The 24198-nt window shown below is 51.0% G+C and overlaps 1 protein-coding gene and 1 long non-coding RNA gene across 6 annotated transcripts in view; one reads left to right on the forward strand and one right to left on the reverse strand.

The window, feature by feature from the left end:
• Znf710 (zinc finger protein 710) overlaps window positions 1-24198 on the reverse strand; it is a 69723-nt gene that overhangs the window by 11081 nt on the left and 34444 nt on the right. For 3 of the 5 annotated variants that reach the window (XM_048790257.1, XM_048790256.1, XM_048790259.1), the window contains exon 2: window positions 629-2116. In XM_048790257.1, the coding sequence (XP_048646214.1) occupies window positions 629-2089 (1461 nt within the window). In that variant the 5' untranslated portion in view covers window positions 2090-2116. Of the gene's footprint in view, window positions 1-628; window positions 2509-7152; window positions 7266-24198 lie in introns of those variants that run through there. The other 2 variants (XM_048790258.1, XM_015493065.2) reach the window with 2 other exon arrangements.
• On the forward strand, window positions 7332-10454 carry LOC125612482. Its single transcript, XR_007342830.1, has 2 exons — window positions 7332-7450; window positions 9152-10454. It is a non-coding gene; the product is annotated as an uncharacterized LOC125612482 (long non-coding RNA).

A 24198-nucleotide genomic window follows, 5' to 3' on the forward strand; every position in this document is an offset into this window, starting at 1 on the left:
TTAAAAACACAAAACAAAACAAAACACTAAACTAAAAACTAATTTCAATTGTATTTTTCTTTAATACCCATCAAGATAAATCTTTCTTTCTTTCCTTCCTTTTCTTTCCCCACCTCTCTCCCTCTCTCCCTCTCTCTCCTTCCTTCCTTCCTTCCTTCCTTCCTTCCTTCCCTCCCTCCCTCCCTCTCATGGCCCAGAGCTTCATACATGTTAGGCAAATGCTCTCTATCACTGAGCTACATCCCCAACCCTATCAAGAGAAATTTATAAATACAAAAATAAGAAATGTTCACCTGAGTTGCACCTAAATTGTCTCAACCAGAACATTGAGAAGTCCTGAATGAATAAGTGATAGGAGTATCAGGCACTGCGGTGCATGCCTACAATCTGAGTGATTTGGGAGGCTGAGGCAGGAGGTTCACAAGTTTAAGGCCAGCTTGGGTAATTTAGGGAGGCCCTGTCTCAAAATAAAAAAAATAGAAAGGACTGGGGATGTAGCTCAGTGGTAAAGTGCCCCTGGGTTCAATCTCTAGAACCAAATAAATAAATAAATAAATCACAGATAGATAGGCAAATAAATAACAAATAAAAAAACTGGCGGAGGGCCGAGCGGGACAGGCAGGCTCACCTTGTGGGTGAGCGAGTGCTGCTTGAGGTGGTGGATCTGGCTGAACTCCATGCCGCACTCGGTGCACACAAAGGGCCGCACGTTCTGGTGCTTCAGCATGTGATTCTGCAGCTGGCTGCGGTAGTGGAAGGACTTGTCACACTCGAGGCACTGGTAGAGGGTGGGGCCCTGGTGGGAGGCCAGGTGGCGCTTGAGCTGGGTCAGGGTGGAGAAGTCCAGGCCGCATTCCACGCAGACGTGGCAGCGACCGCTCTCATGTTTCACTTCGTGGGCCTTGAGCTCGCTGGGGTAGGCAAAGCCACGGCCGCAGAAGTGGCAGCTGTAGGGCTTGACCTCGGAGTGCAGCAGCATGTGGCGCTTGAGGTGGCTGGTCTGCGTGAAGGCCTTGTGGCACACCTGGCACTTGTGTGGCCGCGTGCCCTGGTGCGTCAGCAGGTGCGTCTGCAGGTGGCTGGGCTGCTTGAAGAGCTTGCTGCAGTGCGGGCACGAGTGCGGCTTGATGCCGTTGTGGCCCAGGATGTGCGTCACCAGGTTGTACTTGGACGTGTAGGACTTCTCGCACATGCGGCACTGCCAGCGCTTCTGGCGGTCGCCTGCCTCCACCAGGTAGGAGTCGTCGATCTGCACGTTGATGTCCAGCCGATCCAGCTGGGCCTTCTTGTGGCGCTCCACTGTTGAGCCTGCCGCGTCGGCCTCAAACTCGCTGGCCTCCTGCCACACGAAGCCCTGCTCTGGCTTGACAGGCTCCGGGGATGCCATGGTGGGGGCTTCGGGGTCGCTCAGGGGGGCCAGATGGGGCGGCTCGAACCCACACTCGGCGGGCAAGGCCTCTGGCCCAGGCAGCGCCATGCTGGGCTCGGGGAAGCCGTCTCGGGACGGGTCGGGGAAGTGAGGGTTGTACGGGGTCACATCCAGCTCCGGCCTGGGAGTTCGGGGCAGGTGCCGGAGCGTCCGGGGCTTGCGGCTGAAGGAGCTGAGGTCGATCATCTTGACAGCGCTGCTCTGCACCAGGGCTTCGCAGCCGCCACCGGCCACCTCAGTAGGGGCCTCTGCTGGGCCTGCATCCTTGTCGTCACCAGGCACGGAAACCTCATAGACCTCCTGCTCCTCTTCCTCCTCCACCTTCTCAAACTTGACCTTGGGCACCAGCCGCACAGGGGGCCGTGTCTTCCGACGTGTGTGCTTCTCAAAGGCTGCCTCCACCTCCAGCACCTCCTCCTCTGCCGGCTCTTCCAGGGCCCTGCCGTTGCAGGCCAGCTGGTAGACATCGGGTCCTGGTGGCCCAGGCTCCCCTATAGACGCCCCAGACAGATCTGGTCCTAGGTCCGGGTAGAAGGCCTCGGGGCTTATGGTGGCTCCAAAGAGCTCATTTTCTGAGACCAGGCCCAGTACAGCAGCCTGAGCCAAGGACAGCACCACCACGGCATCCGTCTGTGTCCCTGAGTCCATGAAGCCCTCCATCCCCGGCAGCTGGCTAGGAGGGCATCGCTGTGGGAAGAGAGGGGTGTGTTAGTACCCTGGTTCAGTGCTTCACAGACAGACTCAGAGTGGACAAGGGCTTGGCTGATTTGGGTGTGTCTGGCCCTGATGTCCTTCTACTCATGTCTTGGGAAGAGGACACACTTGTAATTATGGGGAAAGGTGATACCCTCTGTATCTAACCATCACCTCCATCTCTCTGTGGGCTTCTGGGTAAGGTTAGCTCCCTCATTGACCTTGGTCTTCCCATCTGTAAAACAGGGAGGTTAGATTTCCTCAGTAGTACTCTAACTGCCCTGCAGGTCCTTCAGTAAGTTCTCAAAAGCTGGGTATGGTGGTGCATGCCTATAATCCCAGCCACTCTGGAGGTTAAGGCAGGAGGATCACAAATTGAAGGCTAGCCTAAGTAACTTAGCAAGAGACCCTAGCTTAAAATAAAAATAAATAAGTATAAAGGACAGGTTATAGCTTAGTGGTAAAATGCTCTTGGGTTCAATTCCCAGTACTGAAAAAAAAAAAAAAGTTCTCAGAAACCTGATTTAAAAATGCTATAATAATAATAATAATAACAATTATTATTATTATTATTATTATTCTGCTACTTTAAAAATAATGATCCTACTATTTTAAAATCCACCTACTCAAATGCAATATGTACCACATCCTAACACACTCAACAGCCCCACTGGCCATGCTGCCAAGATAATTAATTTTGCACAGACCTTGAGACTGTACTATGAGGTGTTAAACAACTGTCACCATTTGTGATGGCTTGGCTGTATAAATGAGAATTTTTTTAGTACACATAGGGCAAAAACAAGACAACATATAAAAATAAATGAGGTGCGGAGGTTGGTCTCAATGATTGACAGCCACCCTGGCGCTGAATGCCTGTGTCTACCACACAGGTCATTGTTTTTCTTGATTAGCCAAATGTGATACATTTAAATATCTAAATTTATACTGATGAAAACAGAGCTTTTGTCTGATTTATACATTGGAGTTGCATGTTAGATCTGATGAAAGAAGGGCTCCCTGATGGTGAACATGCTTGAGTCCACTGTCTGACTTGAATGTTAAACTTGCTTCCAGGGTCACGTTGATGGTCTCTGATCTAATAGGTTCTTGTAAACAATGCCAGAGTGTCCACCTGCGCAGGTACAAACCCAAGCCAGGGCTTCCTTCCTTCCACAGGCTCCAGCTGCCTCCCTATACACCTGCTCCCCAGCAGCCCAACCTTTGCACACTAGTTCCCCACAGGGGGCTCCATTTCCCCAACCCACTGAGCTGCAGCAGCTTCCTAGGGGTCCCTCAGGATGCACCTGGGGCCCTCCCAGCCCTCTGACCACACTAGGCTTCCCCAGAACCATGGTACACCAAGCAGCATGCCTGTGGCTGTGCGGCACCTCCTCCTGGACCTCGGATACTCATGTCCCTGTTCCCTGCCCTGGCTCACACCTGGCACAGCCACCAAAGGAAGGGGAGCAGCACTCCTGCCAGGGACAGCCCTTCCTCAGGAAACTAGCCCCAGGCCTGGTGCTGCCCTTCCCCCAGGCCCAGTGGAGCTTCCCCTTCCTGAGGCTAAAAATACCCCAGACAGGAATTTAGCGTCCTTGAAGCAGTCACTAAAGATTCAACTATTAAGCTTAGAGTGCGGCTCTCACGGAAGGGATCTGACAGAAGGAATCTTAAGTAGGGGTCTCAGGGTTCATCTGGAACAGTCTCGGGGAGCCTAACTCTCCTAGAAGAGAAGGATCACTCTTCTAGGAATCAAGTTCTGTCTCCATTGCTTACATGTGACTATGCAAAGTCACTTCTGCACCTCAGTTTCCCTGCCGTGAAATGGCGTGAAGCTGAGCTTGAAGGTACACACCTGAAATCCCAGTGACCTGGGAGACTGGGGCAGAAGGATCACAAGTTAGAAGCCAGCCTGGGCAGTTTAGCAAGACCCTGTCCCCAAATAAAATTAAAATGGCAGGGGGCTGACTCAGTGGTACAGCACTCCTGGGTTCAATCCCTAGTACTGCCCCCCCCAAAAAATAAAAAAAGTAAGGTAGAAAGGTGTGAGAGCCTGAAGGTCATAACCTTGGGGAAGGGACTTAGTTAATTGCAAAGCTATAAACCAATGTAAAGAATCACTATTTTTCTGTCTGCCCAGATCTCTGGAGGAAGCCTTTCCTGAAAGAAGCCACAGAGCTGAGATACTCTCAATCTCAGGCCCCCAACTCAGCAAATTTTTGGTGACTCTAAGGACAACCACTAGGAACTAAGAACTTGTGAACTCATTTATGCAACAAATATTTGGTAAATTCCTGCTATGAGTCAGGCTTGTGCTTGGAGAGAACAAGATGAACGAGGCAGGGTTCCTGTCTCCACCGCTGCCACACCTGGCACACACCAGTGCCAGGTTTCCTGAGCAAGCTGGGGGCATTGATGCCTCCTGTCACAGTGACCTGTCTCTGAGGCATTACCCAGCAGCAGCCTTCACATCTGCTGTGACTTCAAGCAAACAATGCACTCAGCGTTTTTTTTTTTTTTTTTAAGACTTCCCCAAAGTCAGGGCCAGCAGAGGATGAACTGATCATCAATAGGGAAGCCTAACTGGGCGCAGTGGTACATGTCTGTAATCCTAGTGGCCTGGGAGGCTGAGGCACAAGGATCACAGGTTCAAAGCCAGCCTCAGCAACTGGGAGAGGCTCTGAGCAACTTAGTGAGACCCTGTTTCAAAATAAAATTAAAAAAATAATGAAGCCTAGGTTTACCTTGGGCAAGTCCCAACCCCTCCCTTCCTTCATTTGCACTGGGGATTGAACCCAGGGGTGCTCTACCACTGAGGTACATCCCCAGCACTTTTTTTACTCTAGAGGTGGATGAGAGAGCAGCAGAGTTAATCAGTCCTGCCTGAGGGACATGGAGTACAGGTCTGCTCGGGATTCCTACTGTGAATCATGTAAATGACCATTCAAAGTGGGCCCTTCTTTGGCCCCAGGACTGCGGAGATAAACCAAGCCTGACGTGTGCTTTTGTTGTTGTTGTTGTTGTTTTGGTACCAGGGATTAAATTCAGAGATGGGTCACTGTGACAGGAGGCATCAGCGCCCCCAGCTTGCTCAGGAAACCTGGCACTCGCCCACTGAGTCACATCCCCAGCCCTATTTTTATTTTATTTAGAGACAGGGTATCACTGAGTTGGTTAGTGCCTTGTTTTTGCTGGCTTTGAACTCATGATCCTCCTGTCAGCCTCCAGAGCTGCTGGGATTACGGCTCGTGCCAGGGCACCTGGCAGGAATATCTCATCAGTGAGGACAGAGCAGAGTCTGTTCCCAGGTCTCTCTGGCCCCCTGCTGGCCTTACTGGGCTCAGGTGTCCATCTCTGATGCCACAGTTGTGCAACATAGGAGGTCACATCATGGCTCTGAGCTTGGCCTCCTCTGCTCTCAGAAGCTGCCCTGGGTCACTAAAAACCAGCAGAAGCACATGAGTGAGACTTGAAAACCTGCAATATGAAGCCTCATTCTCCTCCTGGCTGGCCCCCTGAGGGCAGCCAGAGCCCCTCCTCAGATCTCTAGGTCTACCAGTTGGTTGAGCTACTGCCCACCTGGCCAGCAATCCTTCTTTTACACTAGACAGACACTCGCCAGAGCAGACACACATTACCCTGCAAGTGCCGATTTAGTGGATGTGTCCATGCTGCCCAGTCTCCTGCCATATAGGCTGTACGCCTGTNGAGGGAGGGAGGGAGGGAGAAGAAATGAAGAGACAGGAAAGGGGGGCAGCGGAGGAGCCTGAGTGAGGAGGAGGGAGAGAGAGAAAGAGAAAGAGGCCAAGGAGGCAAAGAAACAAAGGCAGGGAGGGGGAGGGGCCGGAGGTGACCCAGGAAGCCCAGGCTGCCCTATTTCCCAGGGCTCAGCCTCACCCCCTGGAGCCAGAGGGCCAGGCCAGCTCTTGGGGAGGGAATGAAGTCTCCTCCTGAGTCCTAGCAGAAGACCTTCTCCAACCCCAATAGGGACCGAGGCCCCAGTGTCTCACTGTGACTTCATCTATTGCTTTGCCTTTTCCCCTTGTACTATGGTTCCTGTAAACACTGATAAAAAAATCCTGTGACCCCGAGCAAGCCCCAGGCAAGACTCTGACCCCTCAGAGTCTCAGTTTCCTCATCTATGAAAAGAGCACAAGAGCCTTCTTGGAACCTGGAGGGTGTGTCCACCCTTGGCCTAGCTGCCTGTCACGTAGGGTCCTCTCCTCAAGATGTGACAGCACCTCCGCTCATCTCACACTCCTTGGTGGAGACCCCTTTCACACCCCTTCCCTGAGAGCAGGGAGGTTTAGGCAGGATCAAGGACACATACGGTGGCAGGCACCTAAGACCTTGGTCTGACTTAGGGTTGGGGGAACAAAAGCCATTTTGAAGGACAAGCCAACAGGACTGGGTGAACATTTGGATATTTGTAATTCCCACCTCCAGGGAAATTTCAAAAACCATCTGAAGACACAGGGGTGCTCTGGGGCTTCTATGAGGATAGACAGTGATGGATTTAATCTGATAAATATTTCCTGGAGGCCTAGTAGGTGCCTGTTTCCAGATGCAACCTCAGCAGTGAGCAGGGCTTAAGCTAGGAGGCCAGGTTTTTTCTCTGGTCCCCTTCACTGGGCCTTGAATCGCCAGGTCACTCAGAAGCTGCAGTCTTGGGGCAGGGGTTGTAGCTCAGTGGTAGAGCGCTCGTCTAACACATGCGAGGCCCTGGGTTCGATCCTCAGCACTACATAAAATAAATACATAAATAAAATAAATAAAAATACGGTGTCCAACTGAAAAAAAAAAAAAAAAAGAAGAAGCTGCAGTCTCCACTCCCACATCAGAACCACTGCCTGAACACGCATTTATTGAACATCTACCAGGTACCGGGTCATGTATACAGTAGGGAGCAAAACAAAGCTCTAAACCTCCAGGACTGACCAGGAGTGAGCTCAGCCAACAGTGAGGCAGCAGATCTCTGGGAGGGGGTGCTGCAGCTCTGGGGTGGGTGGGGGCGGCTCAGGACCCACCTGAACAACAAGAGGGAGGAGCTCTCACCACTCTGCACTCCAGCGCTGGGGATGTGGCCCTGGCTTCCCTTTCCGGCTTCTGTCATTAGTTGTACTACTGGGGTGGAGTGGCTCTGGGCCTTGTACCCCTGGGAACCCAGGCCCCTGGGATTAGAGAGGGGAACCCAGAGTGAGCGGCCAGGAAAGGGAAGCGGAAGTTCCAGGGTGTAGAAGGTGTAATAAAAGCGCTCCTGGGACTCCATCTGGTCATGAAACCCCCCTCTTTGTTTCCTCCGCTGTCCTCACTGTAGACTTAAAGGTAAGCTCTGCGCACAACCCCAGAAAGGAAGAGGAAGTGAAAGCTGGGGAGGCTTGTGCAAACCTCAGGGCTTCTTGCAACAGCCTCACTTCTGCCCGGGTGCACAAGGCCCCGACTCAGCAGTGAGAGGCCCAGGGGGGCTGGGGCGGCAGGACAGGGTGCGGGGAGTGGGACCAGGGGAAGTGCGTGAGTCTCTTCCTTATTGGATTCTCTCTCTGTCTCAGCTTCCGCTTTTCTTTGTGGACAGATTTGCTGACGCCTGACACCAGGAGTCAGAGTGGCTGGGTCACCAACCCCCAACCACACAGGGTCTGATGCTCACTACTGTGTCTAACCCCTTCTTCTTCTTCTTTATTTTTAATTTTATTTATTTATTTTTTGAGACAAGGTTTTGCTATGTTGCCCAGGCTGGCCGCAAAACTCCTAGGCACGAGTGATCCTCCTGCCTCAGCCTCCTGAGTAGCTGGGATACAGGTGTCCACCACCTCGCCCCACTCAGCCCCATGCTTTTTTTTGGTTCTGGGTATTGAGCCCAGGGTGCTCAACCAGTGAGCCTGAGCCCCAGCCCTTTCTATTTTTTGAGATAGGGCCTCGCTAAGTTGCTGAGGCTGCCCTTGAACTTACGATCCTCCTGCCTCAGTCTCCTGAGCCACTGGGTTTACAGGCACTTACCACCATGCCCAGCTCAGCCCCATGCTTTTTAAAAGATAAGAAAACAGGCCCAGGCTGGGGAAGAGGCTGCTCCGAGGTCCACAGGGGGATGGTGGTGAAGCATGGACTGGAAGCAAGGGCTCTGGCCCAGAAGCGCCCCTCAGCCCTGCGGCTGGCAAGACCAAGTTCCCATGCCTCAGCCTGCTACCCCAGGCTGTCCCCAGTCAGGCTCTGTGGTCCCTCTGCACCTCACACACTGATACTCCCTGCTGCGGGCCTCTGCACGGGCTGACTCCTTGGCCAGGATGACACTTCTTCCCTTGCTCTGGGTGAATTTTCCTACCCCTTTGGGGTTTAGTGCAGGCACTGCCTCTCCAGGAAGTGGGGGCAAGTCAGGGCCCTCTTCCCCAGACTGAGAACATGACTGTGAAAGTTAAAATATTTTTTGCTGCTGGGAATGGAATCCAGGGCCTTGCACATATTGGGCAAGAACTCTACCGCTTAGCTACATCCCCAGCCTGTAATGGTTAATTCTATGTGGCTAAGCTGTGCTCGGTTGTTTGGTCAAATTCATCTAGATGTCGCCATAAGGATTGGGGGTTTTCAGCACAGTGGTAGAATGATTGCCTAGCATGGGCAAGGTCCTGGGTTCATCCTCAGCACTGGAAAGAAAAAAAAAGACCAGGTAGATGTTGTTGTAAAAGTATTTTGTAGATGTGATTAACATCTACTTTATAAAGTAAAGCAGTAACCTCCCATAATGTGGGTGGGCCTCATCCAATCAGTTGAAGGGAAGGCCTTAGGATAAAAAAAAATTGCTGTTTCCCAGAGAAGTATTTCTGCCTCAAGACTAACATACAAATACTGCCTGAGTTTCCAGCCTGCTGGCCTGCTCTACAGATTTTGGACTTGCCAGCCCCCACAATTGCATGAGCCAAGTTCTTAAAATAATTTTTTCTGTATACACACTCTCACACACTACTGGCTCTATTTCTCTGGAGAGTGCTGACTGGTACAATCATGTTGATTCAAAATCATATCTGTTCACAGGTCCTCTCCACAATGCAGACAGTGACCACAGGGGCACAGAGAAGGTCTAGCAAGGGAATGCTGAGAGAAAGAAACCAGAGTGGGGAAGAGGAAAGGGATGGAGGAAGCTGTCAGTCACCAAAGGACCAAGAGTGAATGAATGAATGAATGAGACCTAGAGGGCCCCCTCCATGCTAAGTGGTGTGCTGCCTCTGATCTGAAGTCACTTCAGAAGCCAGGGGCCCTGGATCCTCCCACCTGACAGTCCATGCACCTGAGTAGACATGTCATTTTCTTTACTGTAAAGGAGGGACCCCTGGCTCTCCCATGGCAGGACAGTGGTCTCACTGAAGACCCTTTGCCTGAGCTACCGTGGCAGCGTACCCTCAAGGCTGGTCTTGGAATCTTCACCACACGGCTGGAAGGAGCTTTGGGGACCCTCTTGTCCAATGCGGTCGTTTTAAAGACATGGAAACAGAGGCCCCAAAGCCACAGTCCCAGCATAGGAACTCTTGACCCTAGCACATTTATTTTATTCCATCTGTGCCAAACATGGCGGCCCTGTCCCACTCGGCCTCCCCGGCCAGGGTGTTCACCTTCTGTGATCTGGGGGCTCTGAGCGGGGCCTGGTGGCAGGTGGGGAGTGAGGGTCCCCGCCATTCAGCCCTCCTGGAGGAAGTATCTTGGGCTCTCAGGAGTTTCACCGCATAGCTGCGCCTTGCCCCTACCTGCTAAAGCAGTCCCCCAGGGAGAGAGGAGGGAGAAAGCACCATTCCACCCTGTCCCTGATGCCGCCGCCACCACTTTCCATCAGGCTTGCAGTCAAGGCTAAACACTCCACCAAGGACCTATGCAAACTTGCTTGGCTGATCCCCGCCCTCATGGCCACTTCACAGCGAGCTGCTTGCCCCCTGCCCTTCATGCTCCAGCCATGAGAGCTTCGTTTATTTCTTTTAACATTCCTTGCCTGCCTGGGGCCTTTGCACATGCTTGGAATGCTCTTCCTCCTTCCTCATCCTTGTGCTTTCAACTCGGGTATCACAACAGGTCCCCCAAGTTCTCGGTAGCTTCAGGTTTAATATTTTCTTTTCTTGGATGTCATGATTTTTTAATGATTGGTTTACTGATTTGTTGGTACAACTACTTGCTTAATATCTGGCATTCCAGTGAGAGGATGGCTCCCCAAGGGTAGAGGCCCTGTCTATTTTGCTCACCTCTGCATCCCTAGCAGGGTACACATAGAGACTGAAATGCTGCCCTTTTGAGAATACCCATACTCAAGGGCAAAGGAAAAAAAAAAAAAAAAAGAGGCCCCTTGCTGAGCCCAGCTTTGGAAAGCAGCCAGATGGAAATCTTCCGGTCTGGACTTCCTTTCCCTGAGCTTCAGGCTGGGTTCCTGTTTCCAGGGGGAGGACAGCAGGCCTTGTGTTTCTGCAAGTCTCCTAGCCCCTTCTCCAATTCCAGAAGCAATAAGCATGTCTGTCTCCCAAACGAGGACGCTATCCCGGACCCAAGAATCACCAGCTTAAAAATGCAACAGGGAAAAAATGAACAAAACTTTGGTTCACAAGTTCAAGGGACAGAGATAAGAATCACAAACGAAGGAACAACATGAACATCTTTGGGGCCTGGTTCAGGCCCTGTGAGGAGCACATGATATTTCTAGTCCTCTGAGCAGTCCCTTGGGGGTGGGAAGCATCACTGCCATCTTACAGATGTGGAACCTGACGCAGTCCCCAGAAGCAGGGTGGGCAGGGCCCCCACTGGGTCTGCCCAGGGCCAAGGCCCAGTGCTCTCCCCTGCACCAGCTCTTGGTGGGCATGGACTTTCTGGGTCACGTCTTCCTCCTCTGTCAAGCTCAGTGCAGACCCAGGAGATCTCCATGGCTTCCCTTCCTCCTCACCAAGCTCATCGCGGGTCCCTCCCTCGCTGAGCCCTCCGCCTTCTCCATCCTGTCTTCCTCTCCCTCCATTCCTCCCCTCTTCCGTTTCCGTGGCAACCCCATCCTCCGCTCTGCCACTCGGTCCTGCGTTCCCATCTCATCTCTTTCTTTCCTCTTTCATCTCTCCCCTCTTCGCAGTGCAGAGTCCAAATCACCCTGTGTCCTTTGCTTCTGGCCTCTAGCTGCCTTTTACTCTCCTTTTATCTCCTTCAATGTTCTCTTGTCGTCTCAGGGCGACATTTATTTATCTCTTAAAAATAAAAATGAAAAAAGAAAGGAAGGGTAAAGAAACCCCATTCCATCAGCCCTGGCTCCCCCACTTCAGTCCCCATCTCCTTTCTCTTGAGTCTTCTCTAAGGGTCAGAGTTTCCACAGTTACAGAGAGGAAGGAGCTCGCAGAAGGGACCCCCTGCCTGCCTCAATGAGGGCTCCTTATTGACCTCACCTGTGAAGGCAGAGAGCATGCGGGCAGGAGGCTGGGCAGGGGAAGGCTCACTGGGGAGGCACCCTAGGGAGTGGCTCTGCTTCCTAGAGATGGGGTGAGGGCAGAAGCCAGAGCCCCCTCTCAGGACAGAGCAAGGACAGAACCTACAGCATGGTGTAAGCCAGTCCTGGAAGCCCCCCATGACGCTGCCTGAGGCAGGAACTCACTGCCATCCTGGGAAACCCCAACTACACAACTGTCTCATGGCACCTCTTTGAAGCCCATCTTGCTTTGTGGGACTGAGACACAGGGCATGGCCCCAGGCAAGGCTCTCAGCAAATCCTCAGAGTCCCCCCAGTTCCCAGAGTGGTGGGAATCATCAATTCTTCAAAATCCACTCTTCAGGCCACGCATGGTGGTGCCCGCCTGTAATTCCAGCAGCTTGGGAGGCTGAGGCAGGAGGATTGAAAGTTCAAAGCCAGCCCTAGCAACAGCGAGGCCCTAAGCAACTCAGTGAGACACTGTCTCTAAATTTTTTTTTTTTTTTTAAAGAAGGGGGCTGGGCGTGTGGCTCAGTGGTTAAGTAAGTGGTTCAATCCCTGGTACCAAACAACAACAGAAACCTCTCTTTAGGATTGGGGATGTAGCTCAGTGGTAGAGCATTTGCCTAGCACATGTGAACCCTGGATTTAATTCCCAGAAGTGGGAGATTAAAAAAATGGTCCTCAATTGCCTCTGAAAAAAGGAAGTGCTCACGCACCCATAAGCTCTAATAGCCACCTCTCTGTGCCCCCTTAGCTTAAGGCAGCATTAAGGGTTGCCGACTCTTTATAGTTATTTTCAGCCTTCATTTACTGAGCTCCAGCTATGGACCAGGCACATGATATAGGCTGTCTCGAGAAAATGGACATTTTTATTTTCATTTTACAGATGAGCAAACTGAGGCTTGCTGAAGTTATTATTTCTCTAAGTCATACAGCCCGTAAGAGAGACAGGTGAGATCTGAGCCCATGACCATCATGTTCTTCTTGGTTGATGCCATTCCCCCCCACCCACTTCCCTGGGAGGAGTCAGGTCACATCAACCCCTTGCCCAGGCTCCCGCTGGCTTCTCCATTGCTCTGTTTAATCTGGACTGATCAGAAATGACAGGAGAAACAAAGGTCCGGGAACAGATTTACTGCAGAAAATAAAGCCAGCCGATTATGGCTGTGGCCTCAGCATCTTGAAGTGACAGAGAGAATAGATGGGCTGGTGGAAAACGGTATCAAGTCCCCTAGGAAACGTAAGTCACATGGAGAAGAAGAAAGGGCCCTGGATCTTCAGGAGCCCCATGGGCTGTGTGAGCATCCAGCTGTGGCTGGAAATGTCACTGTGCCAGGGAGGAGGCCATGGCATCCGTGGTCCCTAAGTCCTGGACTCCAAGGGCCCAGCTGGAGTAGCGGCCTAGCCTGTCCCATCGATGCAGCTGGCAAGGCTCTGCCCCAGGATGCAGCAGGGTCCAGGACCCATAGAGGTGCCAATGACATGATAGCTCCATTGTTCCCCTAAAAGGCTGGCCCAGCACCTCAGGGACCCCAGGGTCAGTGCTCAGTGAGAAAGACAGGAAGCAGCCAAGGGAAGGTGATAGGGCAGGAAGCCAGGAAGGACTGCTCCTCAATCTGCATATGAACACAGGGAAAGGATGGTGGCTCTTAGCCCAGCAGGCCTGCCTGTCCTCCCTCCCAGCTGCTGTCACTCTGAGCTGTGCATCCTTGGGTAAGTTCCTCAACCTCCCTGGGCTTTGTTTTCCTTGTTTGTAAAGGGGGACAATAGTAGGAAAAAGGTCTATCACATATTGAGCCAGGCCGTTAGGCCAGGTGTACATCTGAGGATGTCGTGTATATAGACAGAGCATGGCATCTTCACAACATTTTTCAGAGGAGGAAACTGAGGCACAGAGGAGAATGACTTGCATGAGACCAACAGATAGGTTGGAGAATAAGTGGAGGCAGGTCTAACTCCAAGGCCTGTGCTTTTATAATAAAGGAATTAAGGGAAATAATGGGTTTGTAAACAAGGCTGGCCTAGAGTAAGGTCTAAGTTAATGGGAGCTATTGCTGCTGCTGCTATTATTAATACTATTATTCATATCATTGTCCATTCTCAGAGCCAGGCAGGTGCTGTGTGTTGGTGGGGCACAAAGATTGCCAGTCTCAGGGACTTTACAATTTGTTTGGAGATAAGATTAAGACCCAGAAAACATCTAAGCATGGTGGCTCACACCTATAATCCAAGCAATTTGGGAGACTGAGGCAGGGGAATTGCAAGTTCAAAGGCAGCCTCAGCAACTTAGTGAGACCCTAAGCAATTTAGTGAGACTCGGTCTCAAAATAAAAAATAAAAAGGGTTAGGGATGTGTTCAGTGGTTAAACAACCCTGGGTTCAATCCCTGGCTCCCCAAACAAAAAAAGAACCCCAAAACAGAAGTGCAAAATATCAGAGAGGAAATAATCACGAAAGGACAAAATAACTTTGTTGTTTTTTTTTTAAACTTAAGGATTCAGGAATGTTCATCCAGGAAAAAAAACCCCAGCACTTTGAGAGGCTGAGCACAGGCTGCAGAATGAGACTGCGATCTGGCCCCATTTACCCCACGCTGGTTAGTGTGGGCCTCAGTCACCTTATCTGAGGCATGGGATAATGGTACTCAGTTCCAGACCTGTTGGGAGGTTGAACTGAGCCCATTAGCAAATTAAGAATGATCTGTGGTGCCCATTCCATGAAGATCGGACAGAGGGACTTGAGGAGGTCTAGCAACAGAAGGTTAGGAAGTGCCCACTCCCCAACAGATCCAGCAGTGACGAGGACCAGTCCAGGAGGCATGGGATAGAGAAGAGAAGGTAAAGAGGACAGAAGAGCGGCCATGAGGTGGTGCATACCTGGGGAGGTTGAGGCAGGAGGATTACAAGTTTGAGGCCAGCATCAGCAACTTAACAAGACCCTGTCTCAAATAAAAATTAAGAAGGGCTGAAGTCTAGTTCCGTGGCAGAGCACCCCTGGATTCAATCTCCTGTAACACACACACACACACACACACACACACACACGGCAAAAGAGCAGTGGACGGAGAAGGTGCTGAGGATGGAGGAGAAGGCAAGGAGTGTGGCCTGGCACACAGCCCTCTCTTTTCTCCCAGCTACCAGCGTGACTCATCCTGGGGCTCCATCCCCACAGAGCCCCTGACAGCGCTGCCTTCCGAAGCCTGTGCTGTAATCAACATTTATTTTGCAGTCACCCACACACCCAACTTGAGTCCGGATTTATGCCAAGAGAGGAGTAAAGAATGTCTTTCTCATTCACGTAATGCCTCCATGGATTTCCGGGGGGAGGGACAGCTGGTGCAACACTGTGGCTGATAGTGTACACATGCAGACGTCAGCCACACGCGGCCATCCACACAGGCTATAATCAGTGGCTGGCAGGAGCAACTTGCAAAGACATTCCTTCCTTGGTCACCTAGAAGATGGCACTTTCACGCAGTAAGCAGAGGGGGTAGGACCCATGCAAGGGATGGAAGCACATGTACCTGCACTTGACCCTGAAATCTAGCTGGGGAAGGAACATGCATGCATGAGAGAAGAGGTTCATGGAAGTCAGGAGGAGGAGGGACGTGGAGCCATATTAAGGGGCATCCTTGCCAGGTGCTGCTGGGTCTGCACCTTACCAGGAGTGAAAAAAGGAGGTGGCAAAGGGAGTCTGTCTTCGGCGGGGCTGGAGGAGAGTAGGGCAGGGGTGCCTGGAAAGGACTCTAGCAGGTCCCTGAAGGGCAGGTCTGTGTACCTCAGAGGGGAAGTGCCCAAGGTGGCCAGCTCATTCCAGAGTGGGAACTGGTTTCTTCCTCAATCTGGATCACAAAGGATGACGCTTAGGAGCACGAGGGTGGTGCAGGATGATGGGTAATGGGCCACGTGCTGTCACCAGATGCTGAAATTCAAATGTGCAACCATGTCCTAAATGCCAAAATGATTTTAGCAGAGGTGACTAGTACCAAACAAATGTCTGGCCTTCCCTACGCTGGGTGTGAAGGTTTCCTTGTGGCTTTCCCTATTGTGGGGTCACAGCGTTTTCAGGGCAACCCATGGGATATGGGGTGGAAGCTCCTGGCTCAGGGCAACTGGGGGCTCTAGAGTCAGCTTGGCGCTTCCTGGCTGTGCAATCTTGGGCAAAATGCTTCATCTCTCAGAGCCTCCGTTTTCTCAACCATAAAATAGGGAGAGCAGCTGCTTCTCCCACAGGATGGTGGGAAGATTAAATAAGATAATGCAAATGAATGGCCTGCGAGTTGGCGTTTGAGAAATGGCCACTCCTAGCTTTTACCATCACAATATATGTACAACATACAATATGAATCACCCAGGGACCCAAATATTAGCATATTCTTATCCCCCCCCCCAGTCATACTGGGGATTGAACCCAGGGGAGCTCTACCCTTAGAACCACACCTCCAGCCCTTTTTATTTTTCATTTTGAGACAGGGTCTTGCTAAGTTGCTGAGGCTGGCCTCAAACCTGCCATCCTCCTGCCTCAGCCTCATAAGTCCGTGGGATTCAAGGTGTGTGCCACCATGCCTGGCTTTGGCATACTATACTCATAAGATCACTGAAAAGATCTAAATTTCATGGTAAGAGGATAAACATGTGGAAAAAGTAACCAAACCAAATACAAGGAAGGACAGAGATGGTGGAAACAAACTCCAGCTCACAAAAGGTTCAAGCTCCAGTTCTGGGCCCACAAGGGAGGTTGCCAGGGGACTGATGGTCCCCTAAATAGTGCCTATGAGACCCCTTTGCCCCCTGGGAAAGATGGGAAGGCACAGGTGCTGTCTCTTTTCTGAAATTTCACAACTCTTCCAGGCTCAAAGCTCAAAAGGCCACATTCCTACATGAATTATGAAATACAACTCTCCTCACCAGAGTGGATGTCTTTCCGGGATCACTGGGTATCAGTCTTACTGCCAGCTAGGATCACCTGCCCCTCTGCAAACACAGCCCAGACAGGTCACAGGACAAAGGGCAGGGTCCAAGAGGAGACCCACACCCCTGTGCTGGCCCTGACTCTGGAAAACAAAAAGCCCAGGAAGTTTCTTGTGTGAAAAATCACCCACACTCAACTTGTAAACAGGCAGGAGCAAGGACAGGCTGGGCAGTGTCCTGCGTAAAAGCACTCAGAGCCCTGGCTCTGGCTCTGGTTTGGTTGGTGGACTTCCTCCTCCCAGGATCCCCAGCTCTGGATGCCAAACTGCAGGAGGAAACACAAGTTCTTCTGGAACTGACAGCCAGGTCGAGCAGGGGAATAAGCACACCTACTCACGCAGGCACAGCCCTCTACAGCTTACAAAGCCATTCCCAGACATAATGTCACTGAATTCTCCCTATCAGGTTCTGCACCAGCCCCTACAAATGAGCAAAGCATAGGTGGTCTCTCTTTTTTTTTTTCTTTTTGGTACCTGGGATTGAACCCAGGGGTGCTTAACTGCTGAGCCACATCCCCAAGCCCCCCTTTATTAAATATTTTATTTAGAGACAGGGTCTTGCTAAGTTGCTCAGCGCCTTTCCAAGTTGTTGAGGCTGGTTTGAAGTCATGATCCTCCTGCCTCAGCCTCCCAGGCTGCTAGGATTGTAGGAGTGTGCCACTGTGATCAGTGGTTCTTTTTATTTTTAATTTTTTTGGTACTGGGGATTGAACCCAGGGGCAATTAACCATGAGCCACATCTGTAGCCCTTTATATTTTGAGACACGGTCTTGCTAAGTTGCTCTGGGCCTCTCCAAGTTGCTGAGGCTGGCTTTGAACTTGTGATCCTCCTGCCTCAGCCTCCTGAGCCGCTGGGATTACAGTTGTATGCCACCATGCTCAGCCCTGTGTGGGTGCTTATCCCTGATGGCAAAATCCTGATGCTAGTGGCAGCCGGCTGGCTGGCTGCCCTGAGTTACAGTGCCAGCCTGGGCCAGCTCTAAGTGCATTCTCTCAATCTAGACGGTGTTCTGTGGTTGGTATTAGCAACATCACCCTGTTTTACAACTGTGCAAACTGGGGCATGGAAAGGTTAAGAGCTGCTTTAAGAACATCGCTCCATCTAAGCATGGTTCTTGAGCACTTGGTGACTGCTTCCAGAAATGAGGGCCGCCTTTAAAATCTTTTTTTTTTTTAGCTGGTCTCAAACTCCTGGCTCAAGTGATCCTCCTGCCTCAGCCTCCCCTACTCGGTAGCTGGGATCATAGGCACAGACCACCGTGCCCGCTTTAGAATCTTAAAGAGCCCTTTGACAATGCTGTTAGTCAGAGCAGGGCTGATACAGTGTGTCTGTGAGGCTGAGAGATACATTTGGACCAAAGGTTCCACATCCAACCACAGACTGAAAATATTCAGGACAGAAAAAATGTCACATTGCCACTAATGTGGACTATGTAGTTAGGCCTTGATGGCTACATCTGTAGTGAATATGTACACTTTTTTGTCATTGTCCCCTAAACAATTCAGTTTCACAACTGTTTACATAGCATTAATACTATATTTGGTATTATAAGTAATCTAGAGATGATTTAACATACATGGGAGACCGCGCATAGGGTAAATGCAAAGACGTCACTTTGCATAAGGGACTTGAGCATGTGCAGATTTTGATATCCATGGGTGTGGGTCCTGGAACCAATCCTAGCAGATACCAAGAAATGACTATAATAATAACTTTAAAAACAGGTTGCCAAGCTCTGGTTTAGAGTCCAGATTCTGGAGTCTGAAGGCTAAGTGCACCTCACCCCATGGCTAGTTCTCCTTACTAAAGTGGGGGCAGCACCAAGAGCACCTGTCTTACCAGTCAAAATACGTAAAGTGCTGAGCGCAGAACCTGGCGCCAGTGTTTGCTACTATTATTAGCATTGGCAACTCGCCTGGGGCCACCCAGCCAGATCCTGGAGAAGCCAATTCCTTGATGCCAGTTCTTAAAGGGGAACTGACGGCTAGGTCCCCCGTCACTGGGGAAACTGGGGCCTCAGAAACACAACTGTCTCCAAAGCCTGTTTATAAATGCAGCTCCTGGTTGCCCTGCTCCCCTTTCATCTCCAGGCCAGGGTGCTGCTGGGTAGGTACCTGTCATGGGGTGTCAGGAAATGTTCTTGCCCAAACCGGAATAACCTGAAAGCAGCCAGGTCAGCCCCAGCAGGTTCTAGGTCTGCCAGCAGGTGTCCTGAGAAGCAGGCAGAGCCAGGGAGAGCAGTGGTGTCCTCCTACCAGGTCTCTTACCCTGAGGTCCACCTGGGGATACACTGCAGGGGGGTGGTGCCTGCCCCCAGCCACCTCCATTTTTCCCTGGAACACAGATCCCCAATGTCCCTACAGACACACTTGGCTATCTTTACCCATGGCTCACCTTATTTCAGTCACCTAGACCCAAAGAGCTCACAGCCTTCTTCCTAGTGTTTGAGACCCAGGCCTTCCTCTTGGGAAGCATGTGTTATCTTTGGAACTTGCACATAGTAGGTATGCTACACAGTCTCCTGATGAGCCCTCCAGGAGTTCAGATCTGTCTTCAGCATTTGGTTGACATTCTTCCTTCATGCAGGCCTGGTCTCCACGGACTGGCTGCCTATTTGTCCTCTCTGCTATCTGGTGTAGTCACTGTGCCTGTCTTCCATGGGGAGGATATGGCCCCATTCCCTGGACGACTCGGGGGCAGGACAGGGCCCTTCTTTATATGAGGCATTAAAATCCACACAGCACTTCACTGTGCACTGCACTGACTCTGTTCTACATCTGCTAAAGACAAATTCCATTCACACCTCAATACACACTCATAAAGCACCTACTATGGGCCAGGCATGTGCTGGGTGTGGACGAGGAAGGACTCATGGGATGGTCCCTGTTAGGCCTGACACCCTGGTGTAGAGCCTTCACTTGACATCACAGGCTACTTGTATCCCAGGGCTCCTTACACCAGCAGAGATCCCTTTTTTGGGGACAATGGCAATCTCAGTTAAGGTCCCACTCACTTTCCCCCCTGTGAACCTGGGGGACCCAAAGCGTGCAGCCTGGGTGCTTTCTTCTATGCTCTGAAACAGGCAGGCTCCTCCTGGAGAGTCCAGGCCTGTCCTCCTCCAGGCCCGCTTCCCTGTCCTAGTCTCAGTTAACTCTGTTCCACTCACACCTCTTCCCTCTCAGGTGTCTTTTGGAGGCCCTCTCTCCAGCCTCTGAATAGGGGCTCAAGCCCCGCATCTTCCATCGCCTCCTTGACCCCTGCTTTATGACATCTGTCTCCTCCCCCAGAGCTAAGCTGTCCTCTGGAAGGTTGCTACCCTTTGCCAAACACGGAGGCTTTGAGTCAGGCCTCCTTCTGACCTGGCAGCAGCTTTACTGACCTTCTCTCTGCTCACAGACTACTCTGCATCACCCCTTCCCTTGGCCCATTTGGCCCCCTGCATCCCTGTGGCCTGGGGCTCAGACCTTGCCTCTAGGCAATGGTATTCTGCCTGGCAAACCAGGATGGCATCATTCTCGTAGGAATTCAGAGAGATGACAACATAATCCTTGGTGCTACAGTAAACGGGTGATTACCAGAGCAAGTCGGTGGCTACAATGTAAATTTCAGATGGGGTTCAAAGGGAGGTGTGATTAATTCTACATGGGGAGTCAAAAGGGGAAGTGTTGCCAGAGCAGGGTTTTGTAGGTTGTGGAGGAGTTCAGCAGGTAATCTAACAAGAGAAGAACAACGGAAAAGTATGGAGATGTGATGAAGCACAGGGGCTTCAACACACCCTGAAGCTGGGGGAAGTGGCACATGCTTGTAATACCAGCTACTTAGCAGGATCCTCAGCTGAGGCAGGAAGATTGCAAGTTCGAGGCCAGCCTGGACAACTCAGAACTCTGTCTGAAAATAAAAAATAAAAAGGGCTAGGGCCAGGCACAATAGTACATGCCTGTAATCCCAGTAACTCAGGAGGCTGAGGAGGATCACAGGTTGGAGGTCAGCCTGAGCAACTTATGAGGCCCTCAACAACTTAATGAGACCCGTCTCCAAATAAAAAATAAAAAGGGCTGGAGATATAGCTCAGTGGTATGGCACCTGGGTTCAACCCCCATTACTGTAAAACAAAGAATCGAACCCAAATTCTGAAAGCAGCCAGGGCCACATGGACCACTCAGACCACAGCAAGAGGTGGCTCCTGGGGTTGTATAGGTGGTGGTCCTGCCTGTGGTCCTCTCTACCGACCCTGCATCCAGGAGCAGAGCCAGTGCTTGAGAGAGAAAGTAAATGTGCTCAGCAGGCACAGGCGCACGGCTGATCGACAAGCTCGTCAGCTCTCAGAGGAGGTTCACCCCTACAGGCTTACAGAAAAATAAAGAGGCCCACAAGGAATGAACCAAACTGATCTGTTGATAATTTAGGATCTGTTGATAATTTAGGAAAACCTAAGTGAATGCACTCTGTAGCTCCCAGGTGACATTTAAAAATCCCTCTGACTAATGCGTGGGACATTTATATCCTTCTCACAAAGGATGTGTCAACACAGCTTGCCAACCCAGAGGTGGCAGGTCATTTATTTGGCAAGGGCCACCTAGCTTAGGCATCCATCCAATGTGGGGCCAGGGGGTGGGGGGCACCCCTGATAACTGCCATGCCTGTGTCAATTGCCTTCTTCCTCACACTCAGCCCCTGCATGATATTCTCACCACCTCTTCCAAGGCCCCCAGGTTCCACAGAGGGAGGTTTTGGGGATCTGTGTCCATCTCTGACCAGCATCTCAATATCAACCCCATCTCAGGTCAGGTAGAAATGGAGTCGTCCCAGGACCACATCTGTCTCCTGCAGCCAACTCTCCTGGCTCAGTGATTCAGGGCTCCTCATCTGTGATTAACAGGTGCCTCCTGTCTGGTGGAGACTCTTTCTCAACACCATGTCCCCTCAAAGCAGGGGCAAAAGGAAAACAGCATCTTGCACAGGGAGGTTTTGCATGCTTAGAGCAACAAGCAACAGAGAAAACACACTCACATTCTCCCTTCCTCAAATAAACCGACTTCTCCACTCGTCCCTTCCCTTGAAAACAGAAGCACTATTCAACAGGAAAAAGAAGAAAGGAATTAAAAAAAAGAACTGAATAGGAGAAGAAGAAGAAAAGGGAGGAAAAAAGAGAGCGAGAAGAGAGCGATCCCTGAGGGAGGTGGCAAGAGCTCAGAATGAAGGAAAGGAGAGCAGAGACACAAAGGGTGGGGAGAGAAAGACAGAAGCTTTGAAAGAAAGAATGTTCCGGCGTGAATGCAGCGTGCAGGGGAGAGAAGCGCGCTTGAAAAGGAGCAGCCCGATGCGGTGACCCCTCATTCACACAAGGTGCCAATCATGGTGACAATGCAAAGCCTTTCTTCTTTTCTACTTCTCTCCTTTCTGGGGAGGGAAAGGCTGAGAACTGCAAGTTAATTTCTAAAAGTACCCCAAAAAATAAATAAATAAATTCGATTCCACTGGCGAAACATCAAAGAGCTGCTGTAAAGGCTTCCCTGAAACTCATGACACCCCCCAAGAGAAGAGCTCCCTCCCCAGGGGCAGCTCAGGCCAGGCGGCCATCAGCTTTATTTCAGGGTCAGCAGCCACTGCCCTAGGCCCGGCCACCTGGCTGTGGTCACCTCACATAAGGTCCCTGGTGAGTGAGGTTGAGAGAGCCCTGGTCTCAGGGGCAGCTTTGCCCTCTGAGTGTCTGAGAGTCCTGGGAGGAGCTCACGGGAGGAGGGCCTGAGTTGGACAGCGGGGTTCTGGCTACAGGAGGAAGTCTCAGAGACTCACTCCACCTGGGCCGTGTCTGCCTGGTCACCTGCTACAGGATTCTCAGGGAGATGCTGGGTCCCAGGTGAAAATGCATAGAATGAAAGACATCCTGAATCAGCCCTGGGATCAGCGTCCATTTGAGGGAGCTGCTCCAGGAGTCTGGCTGCCTGGTTCCAGGAGGGTGAGAGGGTGGCTTAGTTCTTTCTGCTGGCTGCCAAATGTCAGGTCACTGTTCTCAGAGGGAAGGGCCTCTGTGGACACTGAGGCTTGTTTTCACATCATGGATGATTCTAGACCAGCACTTTTCTGTAACCCAAGACCCCCAAACTGCAAGAAATACAGGTGGCCCACCCCTGGATTTGGACTGCCTCTCCTTCCTGCAGCAGGGCATTGTTACACACAGGATGCTGCCTGGCTGGTACTAAGCTCCGGGGTAACACAGCCCTCAGTCCAATGACCAAATTTCTCCCAATATCCCTCTGAGATGGTGAGGGAACGTCCCTGGTGCCCCTCCTTTCTTTGTCTTGCTCCTCCTGTCTTTCAGGATCCAGTGAGTCATGACAAAACCTGAAATAGGGTCACCTTTACACAGAGGTTGCTTTTTCCTTCTGATCATCCAAATGCTGGATAATGAGAAATGCCTGGGAGCAGAGAGGCTGCGGGAGGAAGACTGATTGGTTTATTGATGGATTGATTGAGGGAGTCTGAGCCTTCCTCATCTATTGAGCACTCAGTCTGTGCTGTGCTCAGTGGCGGGGCTGGGATTACCAAGTGAGGAGGACCAATGGGGCCCAGAGATGCTTGAGACCACTCCAGTGGGCGGGGGGCAAACTGGATCAGGGAAAGAAGGCCCTGCCATTGCTATCATCATGAGAAAAGACTGTTACTAAGTTGGAACTGGTCCCCAAAGGGCCTCAAAACTCGATGAGGAAGCTTGAGAGAAGGGGCATGTGGTAGATAGAGGAGCACGGGGACAGAAACTTAGTGGAACCACCACAAGCCTATAATCATACTTTCCCCCTTTAGTACTGGAGACTGGACCCAGAGGTGCTTTACCACTGAGCTATATCCCCAGCCCTTTTAATTTTTTGAGACAGGGTCTCACTAAGTTGCCGAGGGTGCTCCTCCTGCCTCAGTCTCCTGAATTGCTGTGGATGTGTGCCACTGTGCGCAGCACTGAGCCTACGATCACTCTTGCATTTCAATATGACATATGCAAATGCCAGCAAATATTTATTGAGTACCTACTCTATGCCAGGCAGCTCCTGTGTATTCCTAGGGTGATAGTAGTAACATGACACAACCCTGACCTCCAAAACTTATGGCATAGGAAAAGCAATAGGCAAGAAAGCAAGCAATTACAATTCAGTGTGAAAAGGGCTGTGTCAGAACAGGAAGGGACTGTAGGAGCCCAAAGGAGGGGCAGCTTAGGGGAGGCAGGGTGTCAGGGAAGCATTTTCAGAGGAAGTTGTGTGGAGTTATTTTAAAAAGTTATTTAAAAAGCTGTGGCCTAGTGGTACAGCACTTGCCTAGCATGCACCAGGCCCTGGATTCAATCCTCAACACTGCCAAAACAAACAAAATAATAATAATAAAGTAATAATAATATTACAGAGCACTTGCTGGACATGATGACACACGCCTGTAATTCCAGAGACTTGGCAGGCTGCAGCAGGAGAATTCCAACTTCAAGGTCAGCCTCAGTAACTTCACAAGACCCTCAGCAACTTACTAGACTCTGACTCAAAATAAAAAATAAGGAATTGGGACTGTGGCTCAGTGGCAAAGCACTTGCCTTGCACGTCTGAGGCACTGGGTTCAAACCTCAGCACCATATAAAAATAAATAAATAAATAAATAAATAAATAAAGGTATAAAAATAAATAAAAAATAAAAAGGGATGAGGGTTA

This window comes from Marmota marmota, unplaced genomic scaffold (genome assembly GCF_001458135.2).
Source record: "Marmota marmota marmota unplaced genomic scaffold, marMar, whole genome shotgun sequence".
In the NCBI taxonomy this organism is placed as follows: domain Eukaryota; kingdom Metazoa; phylum Chordata; class Mammalia; order Rodentia; family Sciuridae; genus Marmota; species Marmota marmota.